The 22,849-nt window shown below is 43.2% G+C and overlaps 1 protein-coding gene across 2 annotated transcripts in view; it reads left to right on the top strand.

Moving 5' to 3' along the window:
- The window catches only part of Pcsk5 (proprotein convertase subtilisin/kexin type 5), a 411,165-nt gene that overhangs the window by 344,695 nt on the left and 43,621 nt on the right, over positions 1 to 22,849 (top strand). For both annotated transcript variants that reach the window (XM_076918285.1, XM_034512925.2), the window contains exons 25-27: positions 17,624 to 17,666; positions 20,639 to 20,775; positions 22,293 to 22,493. In XM_076918285.1, coding sequence (XP_076774400.1) covers positions 17,624 to 17,666; positions 20,639 to 20,775; positions 22,293 to 22,493 — 381 coding nt within the window. The remainder of the gene's footprint in view (positions 1 to 17,623; positions 17,667 to 20,638; positions 20,776 to 22,292; positions 22,494 to 22,849) is intronic.

The raw sequence follows: 22,849 nt of genomic DNA, 5'->3' as shown, positions 1-22,849 counted from the left end.
GGCAGGGGAGTGCTGGGTGGAGGGTTGGAGTCTACTTCTACAGAAGATTCTAGCTGTTTGTGGTAGTACACACTCACAGGGTATACTGGCAAGGCAGAGACAGGAGAATCATACAGAACCTAGAAACCATTTCTTTAGTGGGATTGAGAAGAAACTGGGAGCTGGACACATGGCTCAGAGGTTAAGATTGAGTGCAGCTCTTCCAGAGGACTAGAGTTTGATTCCTAGGACCAGTGAGTGTCAAGTCTTAGAACCTCCTGTCTCTCTAACTCTGTGGGGATCTGATGCCCTCTTCTGGCGTGCACAGGCACTCCACTTGGATGCACATATTCACATAAATAAAAATAAAGTATTTTTAAATGAGTAAAGTATGAAGCCATTACAAATTACTTTCTCTTAGTGACATATGTCACATTTTTTTTTCTGAACTTCTTAAGGCCACCAATACCTTTACTTCATCTGACTATCAATGTTAACCAAAAGTAACTGTAAGACTAACACTAATAATAAGAATGTCAAGTGGTTAGGTCTTAGATGCTTTTACAGAGGTGTGGAAAATAGAATCAGAAATTGTGGTATCCATTCATCTCCATCTTTCCCCTAACTCAGGAAAAATCTTGGGGCAGTCCCATACACTGTTGGCTAAAGTCTTGTGTAAGAAAGCATCATCATGCCGGGCAGTGGTGGTGCACGCCTTTAATCCCAGCACTTGGGAGGCAGAGGCGGGCAAATTTCTGAGTTCGAGGCCACCCTGGTCTACAGACTGAGTTCCAGGACAGCCAGGGCTACACAGAGAAAGCCTGTCTCAGAGAGAGAGAGAGAGAGAGAGAGAGAGAGAGAGAGAGAGAGAGAGAGAGAGAGAGAGAGGAAAAAAGAAAGAAAGGAAGGGAGAAAGAAAGAGAGAAAGAAGAAAGCAAGCAAGCAGGCATCATTTAATCTGCTCTTCTACCTCCTAGTTGGACTTGGAGATTATAATAAAAACTGGGAAGATGACTGTCCTATCATTACTTCTTTAACATATAAAAATACTGTGCATATCAGAATGAATTTTACTGTGCTTTACCTCCATTAGCATATTCCTTTCCTATCTTGTCTGGCATTATCAACTGGTGTGTTTGAGGCCACACACTCAGCTAACATGCCAAGGTGCATTTAGCACTCAGCTTGATACTGGGTAGACCTTCATATAAGATCTATGGCTGCTGTGTCCATTGATAGCTGTCCTTGTTCCATCCCAACTCCCCATGTCCCCATAGAACTGTTAAACGACCACATCATTGGCCCTTTATCAGATAACAGTAAGAACTCGAAGCTCCAGTAGCTATGAAAAAAAAAAATTGATGGAAGTCACAGAGCAGAAACCAGGCTAGAAAGAAACTGAATGTGGGTGAGAGGCAGAAGCATCTGCACGTTGATGCCCACCTGTTCACCAGGCTGGTCTCCAACTGAGAGCAGGGACAAGCACAGTTGCCAGTAAATGGTTTCTGTCCCTCTAGATCCTGAAACCATGGCTCTCTGAAAGTCAACAGGAGGGTTATTTGAATAGAGTACACACTCATCATGTCCATGAATTCTCCCTGTCACTCTTACCAGGGAAACCTTGGCAAATGCTCTCGCAACAACCCTCAAGCCAGCTAGTAGGACAGTGGGCCAGCTGAAGCAGAAGCAGAATGAGAATCAATCAGCCTAGCCAATAAAGATGACCATAGAGGCAGGGTCATTCCTTACTTATGATCTGTGGACCAACAAGTCAGAGTGGAAGGAAGCAAGGAGTATCCATGCTGATCTCTTAAAACACTAGTCACATCTGGCTGATTATGTCACTGGCTCATTCAAACCCTTCCCTTGCACATAGGATCATCTGTAGAGGACAATGTTAATGCTTTCCAAAATGGTTTCTATAAAAATTGTGTGTCCCAAGTATCCATAAACTATTCATTTGTGTAAGGCAAGTGGAGCGCATTTTGCATGATTCAGGTTAATAAACATACCTCCAAAGCCTCATGTACTGAAAGCTTGACACAGTGCTGTTAGGAGGTGGTGGAACCGTAGGAATAAACCCCAGGGGAAGGATTAGGTCATTGAGGAACACGTCCTTAAAAGGTGTATTATGGTGTCTAAGCCCCATCCACTTCTCCCTCTTTCCTTCCCTCTCTCAGTTTACTTCCAGACCACCCTGAGGTGAGCACCTTTATTCAATCACATGGTCTCCACTATGAGTTTCTGCCTTATCACAGGCTGAAGGCAATTGCCAAGTGACAATGGACCAGAATTACTGTTAGCTGAATGAAACTTTTGCTCCTTTTTTAAAGTTGAACATTTCAAGTATTTTTGTTGAATCTTGATGGAGAGCTGAATAACGATCAGATTTGTCCTCAGCCTCTTGTTTCATAGCCCCAGGCCCAAGAAGGTCCACAAGAACAGAGAGTGGTCCCCATTCAGTCAAGTCATCAGGCAAGGGTAAACTTGAGTCAGATGTGGTGCTGCCTCTACAGTGGTGACATGTATACCCTGCAGACACAAACTGTGGACTATCAGAAGAGAAATATTTCTCAATCTCTCTAATTTGGAGCCAAATGATCTGGCAGCTTGATACATCATCACAATGGAATTTTATGGCCTCAAATAATTGCTAGAAACCTGGATGTTCCACTAGAAAAATAAATCAACCTAAAAATGTAGACTCCAGATTATTATGACCCAATATTTGAATGATGACATGAGCTTTTGGGTCAAATTTGGTGAGTCTTAAAAGACAAAGGGAGTTGCTTTGAAGGGATGCTTATTGGAAAGTCTAACACAATCATGCTGCCCTAGTCCATTGTAAAATTGTAGATTGATTATATTTAACAGAAATGTGGACTGTTTGTAGCCTAAACTTAGAAATCCTATATGAATTGAAGTGAGTAAATCAGGGCAGCCTTTTGCCATTAGCACTCACTGGTTTGAGTCGAGTTGAGAACCATTTGTAGTGGTGATAAAATACTGCATTCAAGGCTGTAAAAATTTGGCACACAAGGTCTCAGTTCAGAAGTAAATTCGTTTTATGTGCTCAGCAAAGAAGCAACTGAAAACTTTTACAAATGAGAAGGATGACCTCCTGAGATCTTAGAGATAAAATATGTCCATTATTCCTTGGGACCCTGCTTGGTAATTGTATTCTTGACTGTTGAAATGAAAGTCTGAACCATGGAGTCTGTAAGCACTTTACTGTGGTGTGTACAACATGGTGAAAGGTGTTTAGCCAAAACTGTTTTCCAAATGCATATCATGTGCTTAGATGTTCATTAATAAGACTGGCCACTTGGAAACCTAGCAAATGACTGGGGAAAGCTTTGGGGCCCTGTGTCATTAATAGCTTGTCTGGTGGGACATCACGTTTGGCCAAGAGGCCAGTGATTCCTGGGAATTCTGTGTCTGATTCAAGCTACAGCTAGTAGATAGTGCTTGACAACTGACAACTGTGTGCTTTAAAAAAAAAAAAAAAAAAAAAAAAAAGGCTTTGTTAACTGCATTCTCCCACGCATATCGGACCTCATCAAAGGCTACCTCTTTAGCATCATGCTCTAGCTGTGCAGAGGGTCCTGGTCTTCGTCATCTCTTGCCCATTTGTGTTCTAGAACACTGCACTGACTTTGCCTCATCCAGAACAATCTTCTTGAGAAGTTAATGTGACTTATTCTTGCCATTACATATCAATTTAAATGTCACCTCCTAAAAAATTCCTTAACAGATTCCCAGGCCAGCCTCTCCATCCCTTTCTTTTTCTACACATACAGGTCAATCATCCTATGTCAGTTTTGGCAGATGATATTTTATGATCTGGTACTTCCATCTTCATTGGCATTTTAGATGCATGTGACGTATATTTTTCTCAACGTGTAGTTTCCACGCAGGCAGAGATTGAATCTCTTCTATTTACCATTGCATAGTCTGTCTGTTGAGTCGTGTTTACCCCGTGTAAGTTCTCAATCAACAGATAAATGGCAGAGGCTTCACTAGTGCCTCTGTGGTGAGTGGTCTGAAAGAATGTGCATGGAAAGTGGTGGAGACAGACTTGTTCCACAACTCTCCTTCAGCATGTCTCTTTGTACTGATCTGATGACCTTGTGTGTTCATAAAACAGAGTATCAAACTTGGAAAGGGTTCTACCTTCTCTGCTCTCTGAGGGCCTGTCCCTCCCCTGTGCTTGCACCTTTTGGGAGGATACTTAACCTACAATATTAGCATTTTGCACCCACTTACACCACATGTTTTATTTTCCTCTAACTTATAATCCATCTTGTACCACTCTTCTCATGCCTAATTTAGAAAAACAGCTTTCAAAATTAGCAAAAAGACAGAATGTCTTCAAACATCCTTAGAGGTACATTAAATGAAAGGCAAAGTGAATTCAATTGACATGCAGTCTCCTGGTGTTAGGTGGTGTATTTCTTCCATGTTGAAATGCTACTATAAAAACATCCATCTAATAGGCTAGCTAAGTACATTTCTTCAGAAAGAGTGACAAAGCTGCCACCATAGCTTTAGATGAATAAATAGTCCATTATAAAAAAAACTAATCACATCTATTTACCTCGTGTAGGCAGAATTGGAAGCAATAGGCCTAAAGGTGAGGTTGTGGAGGCATGGATAAACTGCAAGTGTCTCCAAATGTTTCTAAATGTGCGCCTACCTAATTCTTATTGTAAATTAAGCTTTTTTGATACATTAGCGCAGAGCCTTAGTATCTGGAGGTGGTTTGAGGAAACTGAATTCCATGCCCTAATGTGTGAGCCTTCAATGTAAAGCTAGCTCCCTTCCATCACTGACCCCTTCATCTTAGAAAATACTAGAAATTCCTAAAGTGCTTTGGGAAATTGCCTTATCACCAATAGCAAAGATTTGCACACTTAGCCAGTCCTGCACTCACCTACTATTCCATCAGGGTGAGAGTATGAATGGCTTTCCTGAAAGGCCAGTGATGCTCTCAAGGCAAAGGCGGAAATGCAGAGCATCTCGGGTCCATGCAGTTTTGCCCATTAGACAGATTTGGAGATGCTCTTTCATTGAATCCCTTCTGGCTAACAGCATAGCCCATCTGGAGCACAAAGGCTCCTAGCCTAAGAAAAAAGACAGTGTTGGTGTGCCTTCCCCTTTCAGGGGTGCTAATAAGGGAAAATGCTGAACTACTGTGATTACCCATGACTTGAAAATAGCTCATCACCTGCCAATATGAAGGAAGGTCCTGGCGGGCTATGAAAATGCTGGGAAGAACAATGGAGACAGACTTTTTGTGATGTGTGAGAGAAGCAACCCCGCAGACTGCAAAACAGCCAGCCTTGTGCAACGGGTTCTTATTGTAAGTGAACCCTGAACACTGGTCCTGGGGTGTTCCCATGGCACAGAGGAGGCAAAGAGCTTTCACGAAAACAATCAGGCGCAGAAACTCGAAGAGAAGAGATGGCCAGCAATTACCCAGAAGACTCAAACATTAGATAAGCAGCCAATTTAAGGTATTTCATGGTGGGGCAAAGCTTTCCTCAAATTTGGCAGATAATTGTTAGCCCGCTGTCTACTTTATGTGTTATTGTGTAGACTTAATCACACTGTGAAATCCCTCTTGTCTTCAGTCCTAAGTGCCACTGGAATGCTGTGAGCATGGTCACATGAGGTTCGTTAGGAGAGGGAGCTTGGCTTTGTGGAGCCTGGCTAGCTGGCTGTTCCCTGGAATCTTTTCTGTGATATCACAAAGCTCCTGTGTTCAGAGGCATTGTGGGCCCTGAAGCAGAGCATCTCACGGCCCAGCAAGACATAATGTCTCACGGTGGCCTGCCTTGTTGGCAGGTGTTAGGCTTTTACTGTTATTACTACAATGGCTTTGTTTCACCATGAATCACTCAGACTGCATATTGCCACAGCTAGAGTTCTCATTTATGGACAACTTTTCTTTTTATTTACTGCAGCTTCAAAACAACTCAGATTTATTTATGAGAGTGTGTGTGTGTGTGTGTGCACGCGCACGCACACACACACTTTGGAAATGGGTACAAGAAGAGGGGGTTCTCAAAAACTGAGGAGTGAAGAACCCTCTTAGTTGAGCCATGCACTGCTTGCCCTCATGAAGTGATCTGTGGATAGAGGGTTACGCATCTGGCAAAGAACACATAGGCTTCTGGGGCTACCTTCTCCCATAATGCACTAACAGGGACTGGCATGATGAACAAACTGGTGCCAGAGCCCAGGATGTGACCCTTAGTTGACAAGACAGCAAAGGACACACAAGAGCTTCCAATCTCTCAGTGCCTTCTCTCAATGTATCAGCTCTGCTCAGATTACTGCTTCTGATGTTCTGGCATATTTCCCTAGCTTGTACATCAGCATACTACCTTTGAACAACCTTGAAACATGACTACTATTGAGACTTGAAAACATTCTGAGATGGTCTTTCTCTTTTTCTTGCCCACTGACCTCACATAAATGCATATTTGCATGCTTGGCACCTGGCGGTACATCTCTCAAAACCAGAAAAGTAATATTAGTTGACTTTCTTTATTTTCAGAGATCTGTGGTCACAAAGGGTATAGCCTGCTTGCCTTGTGATCACTGGTGTAGATGTGTGTAGTTCTTACCAATTACCTAGTGTGGAATCCAGTCCAGGATATGAAAACACTAGAAGACAATGCTGATCTTCTGAGACATAGTAACCCTGGGTCAATGCCAGTAAAACTTCACCAAGCTGCTCACTGATTATGAGTGTAGCTTTGGCCAAGTCCAGGAACATACCTGGATTTAAAAAAAAAAAAAAAAAAAAAAAAAAAAAAAAAAAAAACATAAAACAGAAGAGCTACCAAAAATGAACAAGGTTCCTAACATAAAATACATACAGATATAACACAGGTACCATTTTCCAGTGGGCCAGGAATGTTCCTGCAGAAGGCATCTGCTCCTTGCTCCTGATGGTTACCATGAGACAGGCATTTTGTATGTACTGGGGGCCTTAGTGTAGTGCGCATACAATCTACCTTTGCATTATATTCCCACTTTAAATCCTTTAACTTCTTCAAACAATATATTTCTGCTGCAAACTAAACTCCAGCCATCACTTATGGACCTCTGTCACTCTGGGGTCTTTCTATCCCTACTCTTAACATTTAATGCCAGCCGGCAACTAACTTGCAAGCGGAATTCACAGCTGTGTGTATACCTTGGGAAAGATGGTCACAAAGGCCTTCCAGCTACAAGTGAGTAAGACTGGGGCTGATCGCTCATCTGAGTTTCAATGGATTCAAGTACTGCTAATGAAAATTGAGGCAGTGTTGCTGACTTTGAGAAGAAGAAACTCAAAAAGAACATTAAAGAAAACAAAACTCCATTTTTAACTCCAGGACATTTCTAGCCAGAGGCATCCATAAGGAACAGCAAATGAAAGGATTTCTGTATAATTTACCACACGACTCCGGAGACTTAGCAAAGCCTCCCACAGCTGTAAGAAATAAAAGCATAGGAATCCAGAGAAAGGGGCAATCAAATGTACCTAGTATCCAATGCAAGTCATCAAATAACACAGAGGCTGAAATGTGTCGTGATAGATAACATACTGAACACAGCAAAACTCTTAGATCGAGAAATGTTTTTGAAGAAAACTGCTTTTGAAATCTGTGAAGTTTTTAAAGGTAGAAAGATAAGCAGAGGCTGCAAACCGAGGGAGAGGGGAGGATGCCTCCTGATTAATGAGTAGAAAGCGATTCCATTGCCATAGCAACTTGAAGATACACAAAAGAAAACATCACTTCCTTAAAATATGCCTGATGATGAATAGGCAAAATCGTTCAAAATATCTTTTTTTTTTAAAAAAAAAAAAATGAGCCACTCTTTATGAAGAGCAAATCACACAGGATGACTCTCCGAGTTTTATTTTTCAGATAACAGGACTTGTTTACAGAAGCCCTAGACCGTTTACATGAACCAGCAGTTTGGGCCAAAAGTAATGACCAGAAAATACGTCTACCGGAAAATAAATGTTGGTCTCAACAATTTCATTTTTGCTTAAGCAGTAAGCGAGACAAATGAATTTGCCTTGTTGTCCCCCTTTCCGACGATGCATTTAGTTGGAGTGATTTCATGGATGCTCAGAATGTGAAAGAAGTCTAAGGAGCCTGTAGAGGGAAAGCAATGGCTGCTCTAATCCACCCTCCTTCTAACAGAGGAAGCTGGCAACGGCAGCTCTGGGACAGGACTCACACTACTCCTCTTCTCCAACCTTTCGCCTGTGCTGCAGAATCTTGGTTCTAAACGCATAGGAGTGGTCTGTTCTGTCCGTGACACTCAGCTTCAGAAGCACACCCTGAATAAGCTAGATATTCAGAGCAGTACCTCCTAGGCTGTGACGACAACGTGACTTGGGGACTCCTTACATGATAAATGGAGCATTTTGGTTTTGTTTGTTTTTTTTTTTTTTTCATTTTTTTTCTTTATCACATTTGTTTATGCATTGAGTCAGCAAACACATGCAATAGCACATGTGTGGACATCAGAGGACAATATGTGGAAGCTGGTTCTCTTCTTCCATCATGTGGGTTCTGAGAATCAAAGTCAGCTTGTGAGTCTTGGGGGTTAAGCAACTTTACTCAGTGAGCCCAGTGCCCAGATGGAGAACTCTTAGTCGAATTAGTTGAAGGGTATGGGAAAACTGTTGCTGCTAAGCTGTGGGCCCCATGAACATTCTTCTTTTTACATTTATTCATTTATTGGTGTGTGTGTGTGTCTGTGAAGTCAGAGGACAACTTGTGGGAGTCAGTTGTTTCTTTCTACCATGTGGATCATAGAGCTAACTCAAGTCATGTGATTTTGTGGCAAATACTTTACCTGCTAAACCATCTCAGCTGTTCCTACTTTGCATGAGAGTGAACCAACCTCAGTTCAGTAAACACACTGCCTGCCTTCTGGTTGCTGTAACTTCTGCCTGTACCTGCATGATCCCTACCCACTGTGGTTCACACTGCAAATATAGCACCACACAGCTGCTCAAGCCTAACTACTGGGAAAGTTATCCCTCCTTCGCACTCTGGATTTGGTTAACTAATAATCAGTCAGCTCTCTCCATGATTCAGATACAAGTGACAGTTAATGGGGAAAAGCATCCTGCAGGAAAAACAAACCAACCAAAAATCTCAGTACCACGGATGGCAGCTCACACCTGCAATCCTAGCTCTGGCAAGGGGAAAGCAGGATGACCATAAGTTTGTGGCTAGCCTGGGCTACATAGCAAAACTCTGCCTAAATAAAATAAAATTAATAGCATATACACCACAATTGAAATGATGTCAGCCCTGTCTTATCGGCTAGGTAGAAAATGCAGAGCTGCTTTATGAATTCCCAACTCCTGACGTGGCCCCCTCCTCCTCTTCCCCTCCTCCTCTTCCCCTCTTCCTCCTCCTCCTCCTCTTCCCCTCCTCCTCTTCCTCTCCTCTTCCTCCTCCTCCTCTTCCCCTCCTCCTCTTCCTCTCTTCCTCCTCCTCTTCCTCCTCTTCCTCTTCCTCTCTTCCTCCTCCTCCTCTTCCCCTCCTCCTCTTCCCCTTCCTCCTCCTCCTCTTCCTCCTCTTCCTCTCCTCCTCTTCCTCCTCTTCCTCTCCTCCTTTTCCTTCTCTTTCTCCTCCTCCTTTTCCCTCTTCCTCCTCCTCCTCTTCCTTCTCTTTCCCCTCCTCCTCTTCCCCTCCTCCTCTTCCTTTCCTCCTCCTCCTCTTCCTCCTCTTCCTCTCCTCCTCTTCCCCTCTTCCTCCTCCTCCTTTTCCTTCTCTTTCTCCTCCTCCTTTCCCCTCTTCCTCCTCCTCCTCTTCCTTCTCTTTCCCCTCCTCCTCTTCCCCTCCTCCTCTTCCTCTCCTCCTCTTCCCCTCCTCCTCTTCCTCTCCTCCTCTTCCTTCTCTTTCCCCTCCTCCTCTTCCCCTCCTCCTCTTCCTCTCCTCCGCCTCCTCTTCCTCCTCTTCCTCTCCTCCTCTTCCCCTCTTCCTCCTCCTCCTTTTCCTTCTCTTTCTCCTCCTCCTTTCCCCTCTTCCTCCTCCTCCTCTTCCTTCTCTTTCCCCTCCTCCTCTTCCCCTCCTCCTCTTCCCCTCCTCCTCTTCCCCTCCTCCTCTTCCCCTCCTCCTCTTCCTCTCCTCCTCTTCCCCTCTTCCTCCTCCTCCTCTTCCTTCTCTTTTTCCTCCTCCTCTTCCCCTCTTCCTCCTCCTCTTCCCCTCTTCCTTTTCCTCCTCTTCCTCTTCCTCCTTTTCCTTCTCTTTCTCCTCCTCCTTTTCCCCCCTTCCTCCTCCTCTTCCTTCTCTTTCTCCTCCTCCTCTTCCCCTCTTCCTCCTCCTCCTCTTTCCTTCCTTCCTCCTCCTCCTCCTCCTCCTCCTCCTCCTCCTCCTCCTCCTCTTTCTCCTCCCCCTCTCCTTTTTTTCCAACTCCAGACTCTTCCTTACCTTCCAACCCTCTTGATGTTCCTGCCTCATGTTCTCAAATACTGGGATTGCAGTCGTGTGCCACTGTACCTGGTTTCTATTGCTGTTCCTTAAACAGATCAGATTTTCCTGACCTCTGTCTGCAGGATTTTCTGTAGCTAGCTCCTGCTAAGATTCCAGCCTCTATTCAAATAGTTGGTTCTCGAATGACATTTTCTCTTACTAGCTCACTGGATGAGGGCCTCTCTTCTCTTCCCACACTTCTGTAATCTTTATCTGAATGTCTACATTTATTTGTGAGTTTTTCTTTTTAACAAATGCCAAGGGGATCGCCTTAGTACTAAACATAAAGGAAACAAAACCTCCATCTTTTTGAAGCTTGCCTTCTACTGTATGTGTCATGTATTTGATGAAAAAAAAAAAAGATTATATTTTACTTGCCCTCTGAATAATTACCTGCTTTTGAATGATTTTGAAAAGGAGCATTTTTTTCCCTGATTCAAAAACAGGTTACTAAATAGACTGCTTAAGACATTACCTACTTTGAAAAGTGTTGTCTTCTACTGAAATGTAAGCTCTGAAATAAATGGGCAGATGCATAGACACACAAAGCAGTGAGTGAGCCTGGTAGGGCTCAACGTGTAAATATCCATCACTTCTGCTTGTTTAGGCTCAGGAAACATGGGGACCCACAAGGCCCTTGCCTATCGTGGCACTCCGTTACTGGAGTCAGAGGACTTGATAAAAACCTGGAGCGTATGAAACACTGAACCTACTTTCTGCCACCCTTTGTAGACAATGATTTTTGATTATTTATTCTGGTCTCTTCTACTACTGTGCCTCTCCGAGGGGCTGTCCCCCACTGTCGGCTGCACAATTTGCATTCCTGCCAATTCAAATATTTATTCATTGTCCTTGGACACCAGTGAGGACAAGATGATTGAAAAACATCAACAGTCCCTCTAACCAAATATTTTGTATTCCAACACCATTGAACCTTCCAGAAAAGCCAGCAAAGGCAGAGCTGTCAGAAGATCTACTTTGTATTTGAATGATATTTGAAGCAATTCTAAGTACAAGGCCAATTTGAATTTATGTATCTTAGTGCTGTCTGGCCCTTATAATTAGTTACACTCTTTGAGCATATAAATCTCTTAACAAATCTGTTATCCTTGGTAGGCTGAAGACTGTCCGGGACTCCCCTGTCAATGTGACAGCATTGTGTGATAACTAAATACAAATTTACCCAGGAAGAATATACATTATTGACAATTTGCTTAATTATCTCTCTAAGCAGCTGAAGTATTGATTCTTTCCAGTGCTGCTTCTGTTCTCAGAGGGAGCCTTGGGACATCTCAGCAGGGCAGATACAGTACACAGTCAGGAAAGAAATGGTTAAACCATGTTTGGCCCCAAGGACAGCCCCAGTCTGGTTAGTGCATCTGAGGCAGAGCCAGTAGTAACCCCAGTTTCCAGCCATTTACTTCCTATCAAAAAGGAAGTATTCCTATTCTCCTTTTCAAGGTGAATTTTGTCTGAAGAGTTTGTAGAAATATCTGGATCTGTTTGGACCCCACTCCTAGAAAGAGCACTGGTGTTGTGGAAATTATCAAGTGCTGAGGTGAGAGATAAGAAGATAGAAGTGGACATGGGAGAAAGGGGGACTCAGGAGCAAATCCAAATGACAACTGACTCAGCAGATCTGTAGAGAGAGACACTGTTTCAAATGTGTGGCGGAACAGGATTTATTTTGGGGGACGGCCCTGAATGTATGAGTGCATATGTGCCTTCTCCTGTGGGTGTACACAGTGGCCAGAGACCAACATCAGTATGTCTTCCTTAACCAGTTCTCAACCTCTTTATTAAACTTTTTTTAAAAAAGCATTACCTTTATTTACTTGGTGTGTGGGTATGTATGTGTATCCTAGCCTAGGCATCTTCTGTCTTTCCTGATGTTTTGATTTTGCTTGGGGGTCGAGTTTTTATGATTTTTAAACCAAGACTCCCTACTTTGCCAGGCTGAGCTCAAGACTCCTCCTTTCTCAGCCTCTTGAGCAGCTAGTTCTACAGGCACACACCTCGACACCCAGCATCTTTCTTTTTTACTAATTTCTTTTGTTTTAATAAATATTGTTGTGAGATTTGTTAAGGAAACATAGACCTTTTACACATGTAATACACACATAGATTGTGTTTTAACAAAAATACACACACACAGACACATACACACACGCGCGCGCGCCCATGCAAGTACGTACTACATCTGTGAACACAGCTATGTGTTACTTTTTCACTGGCCTGTCAGAAAAATGTTCCCATGTTAAATACCACTGAGAAAGAGAACACCAGCGCCAGTCTGCTGGCTCAGTTTACCTGCACATTCATGTCTCTTTTGACAGATGAGCCTTCTGGTTTGTTTGTGTAGACACATGGACACATTTTCATCTAGAAATTTGTTCTGATAACACCACATAGACTAAGACTGTAGGGACGAGGTGAGGTGGGGAGAATACAATCTAAGCATACTCTCTAAACACTTTCTTTCATAACTGTATTTCCCACTTCTCTCCTGACATGAAATGCTAAGTGAGCACGTTCATTAAGAATAGTCTATCCACAAACGAGGAAGAGGTGAAAGCCAAGAGCAGAGGGTCTTCACACACGTGCAGATGAATGAACCCATCAGAAAGCCATGAATAACACAAAGAAGCCAAATGTAAAACACAGGTTTTGTTCATGTTCAGAAGCTCAGGTGTAACATTCAGTTTGGTAGAGTCAAAGCCACTGGTCTCCAAAGGCAGATGGCTGGTAAACACATTCCATTGCACTGCAGAAAAATAAAATATACATCCACATTTACTTTTATTCCATCCTTTTCAAATTTCCAACTTACCACACTTTTTAAAATATATGAAAATATTCATGCACTAGTACATAATAAATGATGCTGATTAATAATGAATAATTTATACACACATAATAGTTGTTTAATCCAGTGGGGTGATCAGTACAAAAATATAGAGATTACCAACTGAGATTTCCATTGCTGATAAAGTTGTAATATGACTGGAGCTGGAAATCCAGGAAGTATAAATGGAGCTAACTAACTTTCATCTACTAATTGTGTAAGTGTTTGAGTCACTGGCCAAGTTAATCACAAGATCCCAAAGTTCAGTAGAGTGGTTGGACCAGAAAAGGTGCGGCAGGTGGCAGACTATAAGATATTTATGGAAGAGCAGGCATCGGGCAATGCTGAATTGTAAGAGAATAGATAATGTTTCATGGCACACTTACAGGTATGGTCTAAGAGAGTCATAGTAGAAGTAACTTAGATGACCAGCACCTAAGGAAGTTGAGGGCCCTGGGCTTCCCTAAGGATATAAATTTGCTGTGTCCTTTAGTCTTCCTCTTGTGCAGCATTAGTAAGCAAAGCCTCACAGTAAGGGAGCACAGACCAAATTTCAGCAAGAAGAGGAGGCCAAAGAGCCAGAAGAAGGATAAGAGTACCCTGACATAAATATCTTCTGTGGTCAACTCTCCTTAGATGAATAGCTAATCCATGGCCAAATCACACATATATTCTATAATAAAAGATAACCCCCTAAGAGACCACATTTCCTGTCTTGCTTCAATAAGAAATAGCCATGCAAGAAAAAAAATTGAAGAAGCAAATTATAGTATTTTAACTTATGTGCTTCCTAAGTTATAGAACCTAACGTCTATGTAAGTTGTAAGAAAAAGTTGACCTTCCTTGAATAGTTTTAAATGTTTAGAGTTCCATCTCAATTTAAAAGATCGCCCTTTTTTAATATAGCTTATATGACCGACCCCACTTGAATCCCACTCTATGGGAAGGCTGTGAACATTGCAGAAAAGAAAACTTTGCTTAGCAAAGAACATGACTGACCACTGGACTGTTATTGAGAACAGTCGCCATTGTATCCTTGGAGAAACTAGTTTGTGATCAGGTCCAGGGATGATCATTCTCTAAGGGTACAATCAAATCATGACCCAAAGAATGGTCCAGAGCTCTCAAGGCAGAGTGAACACCACAGTCCTGCTTGCCTCCCCCACCCCCCATGAAAATAAGACAACTAACCTCCATCTTCTCTGGAAAGGGATAACAGGTCCCCTCTTGAATAGGCTCTGCTCATAACTTGCACCTTCACCTTTGTGGAACATGACCAGCTACAAGCCACCAACTGATCCCAATAACTTTGCTCCTAAATGTCTGAGGCTTTTTCTGAATTCTGACTGATGAATGTATGCTCTCAGCTCAAAGCTTGACGAGGTCAAATAACCAGAGCTCTTTAAACATCTGACCTTAGGTAACATCTTCCAAGACAGTTAACATTCCACCTTATTTATATTCCTCTTTCCCTTCCCAACTCCTAGACAACACTCACTGGAAGCCAGGTTTTGAGCAGCCCCACCTTACAGTTAAAGGCTGAATTGACTTAGGATCACATTCCAGGTTTAGGGTTATTACTCTGAACCCAAGAACAGCTGCCTCTCCATGGTTAAGCTAAACCATTTACCTCATCTTCAACTTGATCTTCTGGGGTGGAAAACAACTGATAATAATGTCGGGGGAGAAACTAACTGGCATCCAGAAGCTATTAGAAGCCTCAGTTCTGAGCCTCTGCATTATTCATGTGTGCAAACTGTCATAAAGGTAGCCAAATTCTCTGTGCAACCAGGCTGGAAAAGTCCATGCACTCAACTACATTGATATGCACATTTCTCAAGCTTGGTTCTATTTAACATTTTCATGAGTGACTGGCTTAAAGGAGCAGAGAGCAAGCACATGAAGTTCCTAGATGAGAGAGATGACCAGAACATTAGCAAGCACGATTAGAAGTCCCTCAGCCCTTGCTAAATTAGCAAAACTGTCAGAGTTAAGTAGTTTCACTGGGACAGGCAGGGAAAATTGAGCTGCCCAGAGGCAAGCTGAGTAGAAGCAAGGTAAGGGGAAAGTAGGCTATAAAGAATGCGAATGCAGAAACAGACTCCTAGTGGGTGCTGAACTGGCCATAGTGTCCACTGAGGACTCTGTAGCCCTGAAAATATATTCAGATCCCCATTCAAATGAGAAAGCATTTAGCTTCAGATCCCTGGGTCCATGTCATTAGCCTGGCTTTAGGCTCATCCCATCATCCTGTTTTAGTTTACCTTATTACAAACTGCATTGATGCATATATTTAAAACCACTTCATTACTAGAGCATCATCACAGCCTCCTGCCGAATGGCCTCATCCTCCTTGGTTATTTTGGCTCCTTCTTGTTGTTGTTTAAGATAGGGTCTCACTATGGAGCTCTGGCTGGCCTGGAACTCTCCATATAGATCAGAGTAACATAAAACTCACACATATCTGCCTACTCCTGCCACTGAATCCTGGAATTAAAGGCCGGTACTAGGCTACTTCCGCTCTTGTTCAACCCTTCCAACTAAATTTCTACTATAAGAAACGTAACAGGTAGTTCCTAAGCAAGTATGGCTCTAAGCCTAAAAGGAGAAGCTAAATGAAATGAAGACTCAAGTGGATAATGCTACAGCCAGAGCTTGCAAACTTTCCCTGTAAAAGTGACAAAGAGCCCAGATTTGGGTCTTTGTTATAGCTACTCATTACTGATACTGTAGTGTAGGAATATCCTAATATAACATGAGTGGACAAATGAGGGGCTGGCTCTACAGTAGGCTGGAGTTTCCCAACTTGTTTTGCACTCCGTTTTAAAATCTTCAACTTTCAGAGAGTCTCCGCAGGCATTTTGTCCAAACCAGTTCATTTTGCACCTGCAAAATCCAGGACCTAGAAAACATGATGGTTTTTATTCAAGTTCACAAGATATTTAAAGCTGTATTAAAACCTTCAACTAGAAAAGAGTATCACAACCCCAGGTTAATGCTCTCTACTGTAACCATCATCACTGGGGCCATTTCCAGAAAGTTCTGAGGACCCTTGCTTATCTTTGAGGTAGCAGAGCCTCTTCAAGAAGTCTTACCATAATGTCTGCTGCCATGTCTTAATAAAATGTGTAATGCATGGTTGAAGTGGGATCTCTCACTAGGCAGGGTCAAGACGACTTGGGGTGGGGCTGCCTCTACACTGAAACCATCAAGTTTTCAGATACGCAGAAAGACAGCCTAGAACAGTTCATTTAAGAAGGATAGTTTTTCCACTGAGTTCAAAGGGCAGGATAGTTTTAGTTTAACTGAAGTGAAGTGAAAGTTGCCTGAAGTAAACCAAAGTTAAAAAAAAAAAAAAAAAAAAAAAAAAAAAAAAAACTTCATGTGCCAAAAGGAATCATTTAGGGCGAAGTTTTTCTATATGTCCTATGGAATGGAAAGAGAAGTCTGAGTTGGAGGTCAGATGGCAGGACAAACCGCCAGAGGTACCTGCTTGAAAGAGCTTGAGGCCAATAAAGGCAATGGAATCCCTGTGGTCATCACATCCAAGAGTGGCGCCTTTGGGGCAGGGCTGGACATCGACTGAAGGTGGTGACCTTTGTCGAAAGCAGCCACTTGAAACCCTGTTCTGAGCCAACAGGGACTCACTCACTGAGTCACTACAGCCAATGAGGATAGAATAGTTTCTTCCTGTAGAAAAACACAAAGTGGGTGCTCATATTGGAGAAAATATTTGTTGAGATTTCAAAGGAGACTAGCCAGTAACACTCCCTCCTGTTGGTGGGCATCTGTAGAAATGCATGAGAAACTTATGTTTCGGGGTCAGAAGCTGGTAGCTCATTTCAAATGTGTATGAAGACATGCCCGACCTCAGCAGAGGCCAAAAGGATCCTCGGCTTTGTGTCTGCAGTGCTGGGGACCAAGGCCAGGATCTGTCCTACGTAAGAACTCTAGCTCTGAACTAAGCTCCGAACCCTGAGGATGGGAGGTTCCTAAGGAGGCTCAGGGTTGATGTAGAATTTGAAGACCCAGTAGCTTAAGCCTATTCTTCCTTGAAAGTTGGGGCCAATTTTTTTATGAGACGTCTCATTTTATTACCTTTGGTAAAGATAAATTACAATGTGCTTTATGTAACTAATTAAAATGGTGCAATCTGTTCAAATATCATTTCTGGGCAGTACATTTCATTAAAATATTCTGGAAGATTAGCTGCTTCCAACCACAACTTTTCCAAAGTCCATTTTTCCAAATAACAAACTTCTGGTGATCATAATTTTTCATTATTGTGATTTTTTTCCAGATGATCCAGGAACCTGTACGTCGTGTGCTACAGGATATTACATGTAAGTCCCGCCCCCTTTGTTCCTGACACTAACTTTTCTGCAGCTTAAGCTTCACTGACTCAATCCTAACCCCAGTGATTGCAGCACAGAGGCCCTGCAACCTGAAGCAACTGTCCTGGGTGGGCTATTAATGAGTGAGTCTTGGATTTAGGAGTAAGAGTCCAGATGTTTTCTTGCCTTGAAAGGAAGCCTTCCCTTTCCTGATCCTGGAAGCCATCCATCTTGACACTCGTGTCTAGGAATTTTGCCATGGATCACCACCATTCAAATCTTGCTTTTTATGGACAGGCTTTAATAATATATCTGCCTTTGAGAAAGCTGGTTCCCAATGTCTGTGAAGGGACTTCGTCCCTAAGCAGAGTCAGATGTGCCAAGGGAAGCCAGGTAATACAGTTTCCTCTTAATTGCCCCCTAGGTGGTGAGAGGCATGGACCACTAGCTAAGGTGAAATGCAGATAAACATCAGACTAACGTTCTCCCATACAAATCTATAAAGGCCAAGCCTGCATGTTTCAACACTACCTCCTATCCTAGCTGCTCTCTCTTCCAGCTCGCATCACTGCCTGTGCTAGAAGAAAACCAACACAAACAGAAAAAACTGATAGAGAAGAGTGGGTCAGACCAATCAATCCATGGCCTCCATGGGTCCTATTCGACCACCCACAGCTCTCATATCCTGTTTTCTTCATCTTTCACCAGTTTGTAAGCAACTTGAGCTCTGTATCGAGTCCAGGAGACAGGAAGAGATCAGGGAGGCTCTGATGCCTTGCTCACTCTACAGCTAAACCTAGTGGCAAGCCCACATCTCTATTTTTGTGGGTCACCACCTTCTGCCACCCTATTGTCACCTTGGCAGATTTTAAGATCTCAAAACAGCAGATGGGAAAATGGTGGAAGCAGGGAGCAAGACGGGAGGGAAAGGCAACCCAGCAAGCTGAAGCATCTCAGAAGGCTGGGCCAACCTGAGTTACCAGTAGACCCCTTGGCTGAAATACTTGACAAGAAGCATTTCAGATTTCACATTTTTTCTCAGATATCAAAATGGTTACATATAAATGAGATATCTTGGGGAGGAGCCATGTCTCAAACTATATTCCATGCTTCACATATATCAGAGGGGCATAGTTGGTGCAACATTTTATATACTATTTATAAAACAAATTTTGTGCATGAAACATTTTGCAGCATCATGTCAAGTTCTCAAAAGGTTCTTAATTTGGGAACATTTTCAGATTTTGGGTGAATAGGGATGTTATTTTATTTTATGTGTGTGAGTGTTTGTTTGCATTCACTTGTATGTGTGCGCACTGCATGAAGAAGGAGGCATAGGATCCCTTGGAACTGAAATAATAAATGGTTGTGAGCTACCATGTGGATACTGGGAAACAAACCCAGGTTCCCTACAAGAGCATCCAGTGTTCTTAACTGCTGAGCCATCTCCCCAGGCCCTGAACTTAGTCTTCTAGTTGTAATCTAGCTTCCCGAAAACAGCTGGCCACTACCATGACTACATCAGCATATCATTCTGGTTCCTTTGTATAGTTTTTTTCCATTTCACAGAGAAAGGGTAAGGTGTACAATTCAATGGAAGGACACTGCCTTGTTTATGCACAGCCCTAAGTTTGACCTTCAAGACTAGAAAATGAACACATTAAAAGATAGAGGGATGATGAAGAGGCCCCACGTTGATGATTATAAGACAAAGCTGGATAATATTTAATGAGAGGAAAATAACTGACAGCGTATCATCTGCAATACCTACATCAAAGACTCACACACCAAAGATGAACAACAGACGTGCAGGCATTTTATAAAGGTCACAAAGTGTCCCATGAAGAACTTTAATTTCATTCTCTTTTCCTGTCCCCTCAACCCTCCCTCCCCACCACACACACACAGAATGACTATGCAGAAACAAGTGGAAATTCTATACTTTTTCCTCTGATGTTCCCCACCCCCTACCCTGTGCTCCTCCAATCCAACTCTGTCCTGCCTGAGTCTTTGATTTGACCCCTGTACAAATGCCTCCCCTGCACCTGCTTCCTCTCCCATCCCCCATGACACATGACACTCACCAGATCATTGATGTGTCTGTGTGTGTGTTTTATAAAACCTTTTGAGAAAGAAATAGTCTGAAATAGCAGGCCCTATAGCACTAAGACACAGCATGAGATAACCATTTCAAGAAACACATGTTTACACCATTTCAGGCTACCTAGCATCAGTGACTAGTTGGTGACGTGCTGGACAACATAAGCTGTTAAGAAGGAATGCAGACTTCTTTCCTGATGACTCATTGATGTTTTGAAACCCACCAAAGGGCAAGAGTCAGCTTCACTCCACTGCCCCTCCAAGTGAACTGCAATATCTTGCTATATAATGAGCATAAGCGGATCATCTATGCAGGAATCCGCATGTGTATATGCAGAGGTGTGTGTTAGCATGTGTTGAGGATGTCAAGAGACTTCCTTGTTATTCATGATCTGGCATTTGGTAAATTGTATGGACCCAATTCTGGGTTGTCTCTCACTTTCTAAGAGAACTGCACAAACTATCTATTCCAACGAACTTTGGTCAAAACACTGGTCCGACCTTTCAGGAGATGTTGGACACTTAATGCCTGAGCATCATTTCCCATGTGTAGACATTAAAAATCAGTAATGCCTTCCCTGTGGAGTTTGTGCACAGACTTGAATGAACTGATACTTAACAACCAGCACAGAAATCAGTCTCAGGGACCCTCCCCTTCCAGCATCCTCCCAGCAGCACCCCCCCCCCCAATTAAAGAGGTCCTCGGCAGTACAGAAGAGGTAGCAAATGCATTGTTTTGATTTGGCAGGACAGACCATGTGCAGGTTTCTACCCTTGACAACCTGTTCAGTGTGCTACAGATAAACAAATATGAGGAGATCAAATCGTGTTGGTTCTAGCATGCCAGCCCTCCTCATGAAACATGGCATCATGTCTCCTAGGTTTGAGCAGCACTGCTATAAAGCCTGCCCTGAGAAGACCTTTGGTGAGAAGTGGGAATGCAGAGCCTGTGGCACTAACTGTGGCAGCTGCGACCGACATGAGTGCTACTGGTGTGAGGAGGGCTTCTTTCTCTTGGGTAAGCTGAAAAATGATGACTCACAGAGAAGAAAAGGCTGTGGGGGCCCAGCAGGCCATCACTGCAATAAGAGCAACCTATCATGGATTTCAGAGTCTCTGCCTACTGTCGTCTATGGTCCAAAAAGGAATTTTAACGTGGTTTGAAAATTGACATTAGCCTGAACTACATCCTTCTGCATTTAGTGTTGAAGCATACATAGTTCACATTTCACTAGTTAACCTCAAGTATCTCCAAGTTGATGGGAACAAGAGAGTCGAGTAGAAACTGAGTGCTGAGATGGGAGGAAGACATGAAAATTAATGTTTCAAAGCTAAAGTCCTGGGCTATTCAGAGCTGCAGCCCTTTTATTGAGGCAAAAACCTCAAAAAAAGAAAAACATGTTGCAGGGTCATGTGCACTATATAACTGAACAAGAGCAATTGTCTTGGGTTTTGGTCAACTTGTTGACTTTGTCAGAAAGGTAATTGGGAAAGAATTTTATTATGAGTCTTCCAACTGGGAACTGGATAGCCCAGTGACCTTAAGTGTTGAGAATGGAGAATACTACAGACAATTTTCAGTGAATCAATGGTTCCTGTTTTCTCCCTCTCTGCTCATCCCTCATGATCCCCCCTTTCCATGTGTAGTGTCTTTTGGAGGTCAAAGAAGAAGCTCAGGTTGCTTCCATCTTTAGTTTGAGACTGATATTCTCATTGGCCTGGAACTTTGTCAAGCCGGCTAGATTAACTGGCCAATGAACTTTTAGGGATCTACCTGACTCCCTATCCCATCACTCCATCACTGAGTTTAAAGGGGCCCTCCAATACCCACAGTGCCCAACTTAAATGTAAGTTTTAGAGGTCTAAACTCAGGTCCTCTTGCTTGCAAGACAAGCACTTTACAACCCCTCAATAATTCCCTTCCTCTCTTTTTGAGACAGAATCTCTCAATGCAATCTGGCTGTCCTAGAACTTGCTCTGTAGACCAGGCTAGCCTCAAACTTGCAGAAATCCCTCTGCCTCTGCCTCTGCCTCTGCCTCTGCCTCTGCCTCTGCCTCTGCCTCTGCCTCTGCCTCTGCCTCTGCCTCTGCCTCTGCCTCTGCCTCTGCCTCTGCCTCTGCCTCTGCCTCTGCCTCTGCCTCTGCCTCTGCCTCTGCCTCTGCCTCTGCCTCTGCCTCTGCCTCTGCCTCTGCCTCTGCCTCTGCCTCTGCCTCCCAAGTGATGGGATTAAAATTGCGTGCCTCAATAGTTCTCTTCATGGAATCATTTTATTTGTAGTTTATTAAGGCTTAAAGGTGTTTAAAAAAATCTTTATTGTAAGTCCCTTGCCCTTTATACTTGTCAAATTTATATTTAAGTTAAAAAGAAAAAAAAGTATTGCATTTATTAATTGAAATAACCTAAAGCCATCTTGGTTCGCACACATGCAATAAAAATGTCCTGAAAAGTCCTTTAGTATCTGGCATTGCATAGTGCCAGAAGCCCAGCTGGTCAGATTTCCCTCCTTTATATTTTTTTCCCATGATCTTTCAAAGGTGGCAGCTGTGTGCAGGATTGTGGCCCTGGCTTCTATGGAGACCAAGAGTTGGGAGAATGCAAGTCCTGCCACCGAGCTTGTGAGACCTGTACCGGCTTGGGCTACAACCAATGCAGCAGCTGTCAAGAAGGGTTGCAGCTGTGGCATGGGTCGTGTATCTGGCCCACCGGACCCCAGGTGGAAGGCAAGGTCTGGAATGGTACGTACCTGCCAGGATGAGGCCCAGGATCTCCTTTGTCTTCCTCCCTCTTTGGCACTGTTTCTGAGGAATGTTTTGAAGGAGAATCACATTTGTCCCAAGACTGCTAAGTCTCAGGGAGCTTGTAAAACTCCCAGGTAAGAAGCTGAAGGAGGCCTGTGGCCCATAAAGGGCACAGCAGAGGGGAAGGTGACATTGATCTAGAGTGGCATGGGACATGGCCCAACTCCCCTCTTCTTGCAGGGTCCAGAACAGCTTCTCACGTGTGCGTGTCTCTACAATAAAGCAAACCTATATCTCTGGGGCCACCTTTCCAGTGATCCTGACACATTGGGACTGACAAGCTCGCTAGAGAG

Source organism: Arvicanthis niloticus, chromosome 1 (genome assembly GCF_011762505.2).
Source record: "Arvicanthis niloticus isolate mArvNil1 chromosome 1, mArvNil1.pat.X, whole genome shotgun sequence".
NCBI lineage: Eukaryota > Metazoa > Chordata > Mammalia > Rodentia > Muridae > Arvicanthis > Arvicanthis niloticus.
The sequence above is the reverse complement of the archived record's forward strand: the minus strand, read 5'-3'. Positions and strand labels throughout refer to the sequence as shown.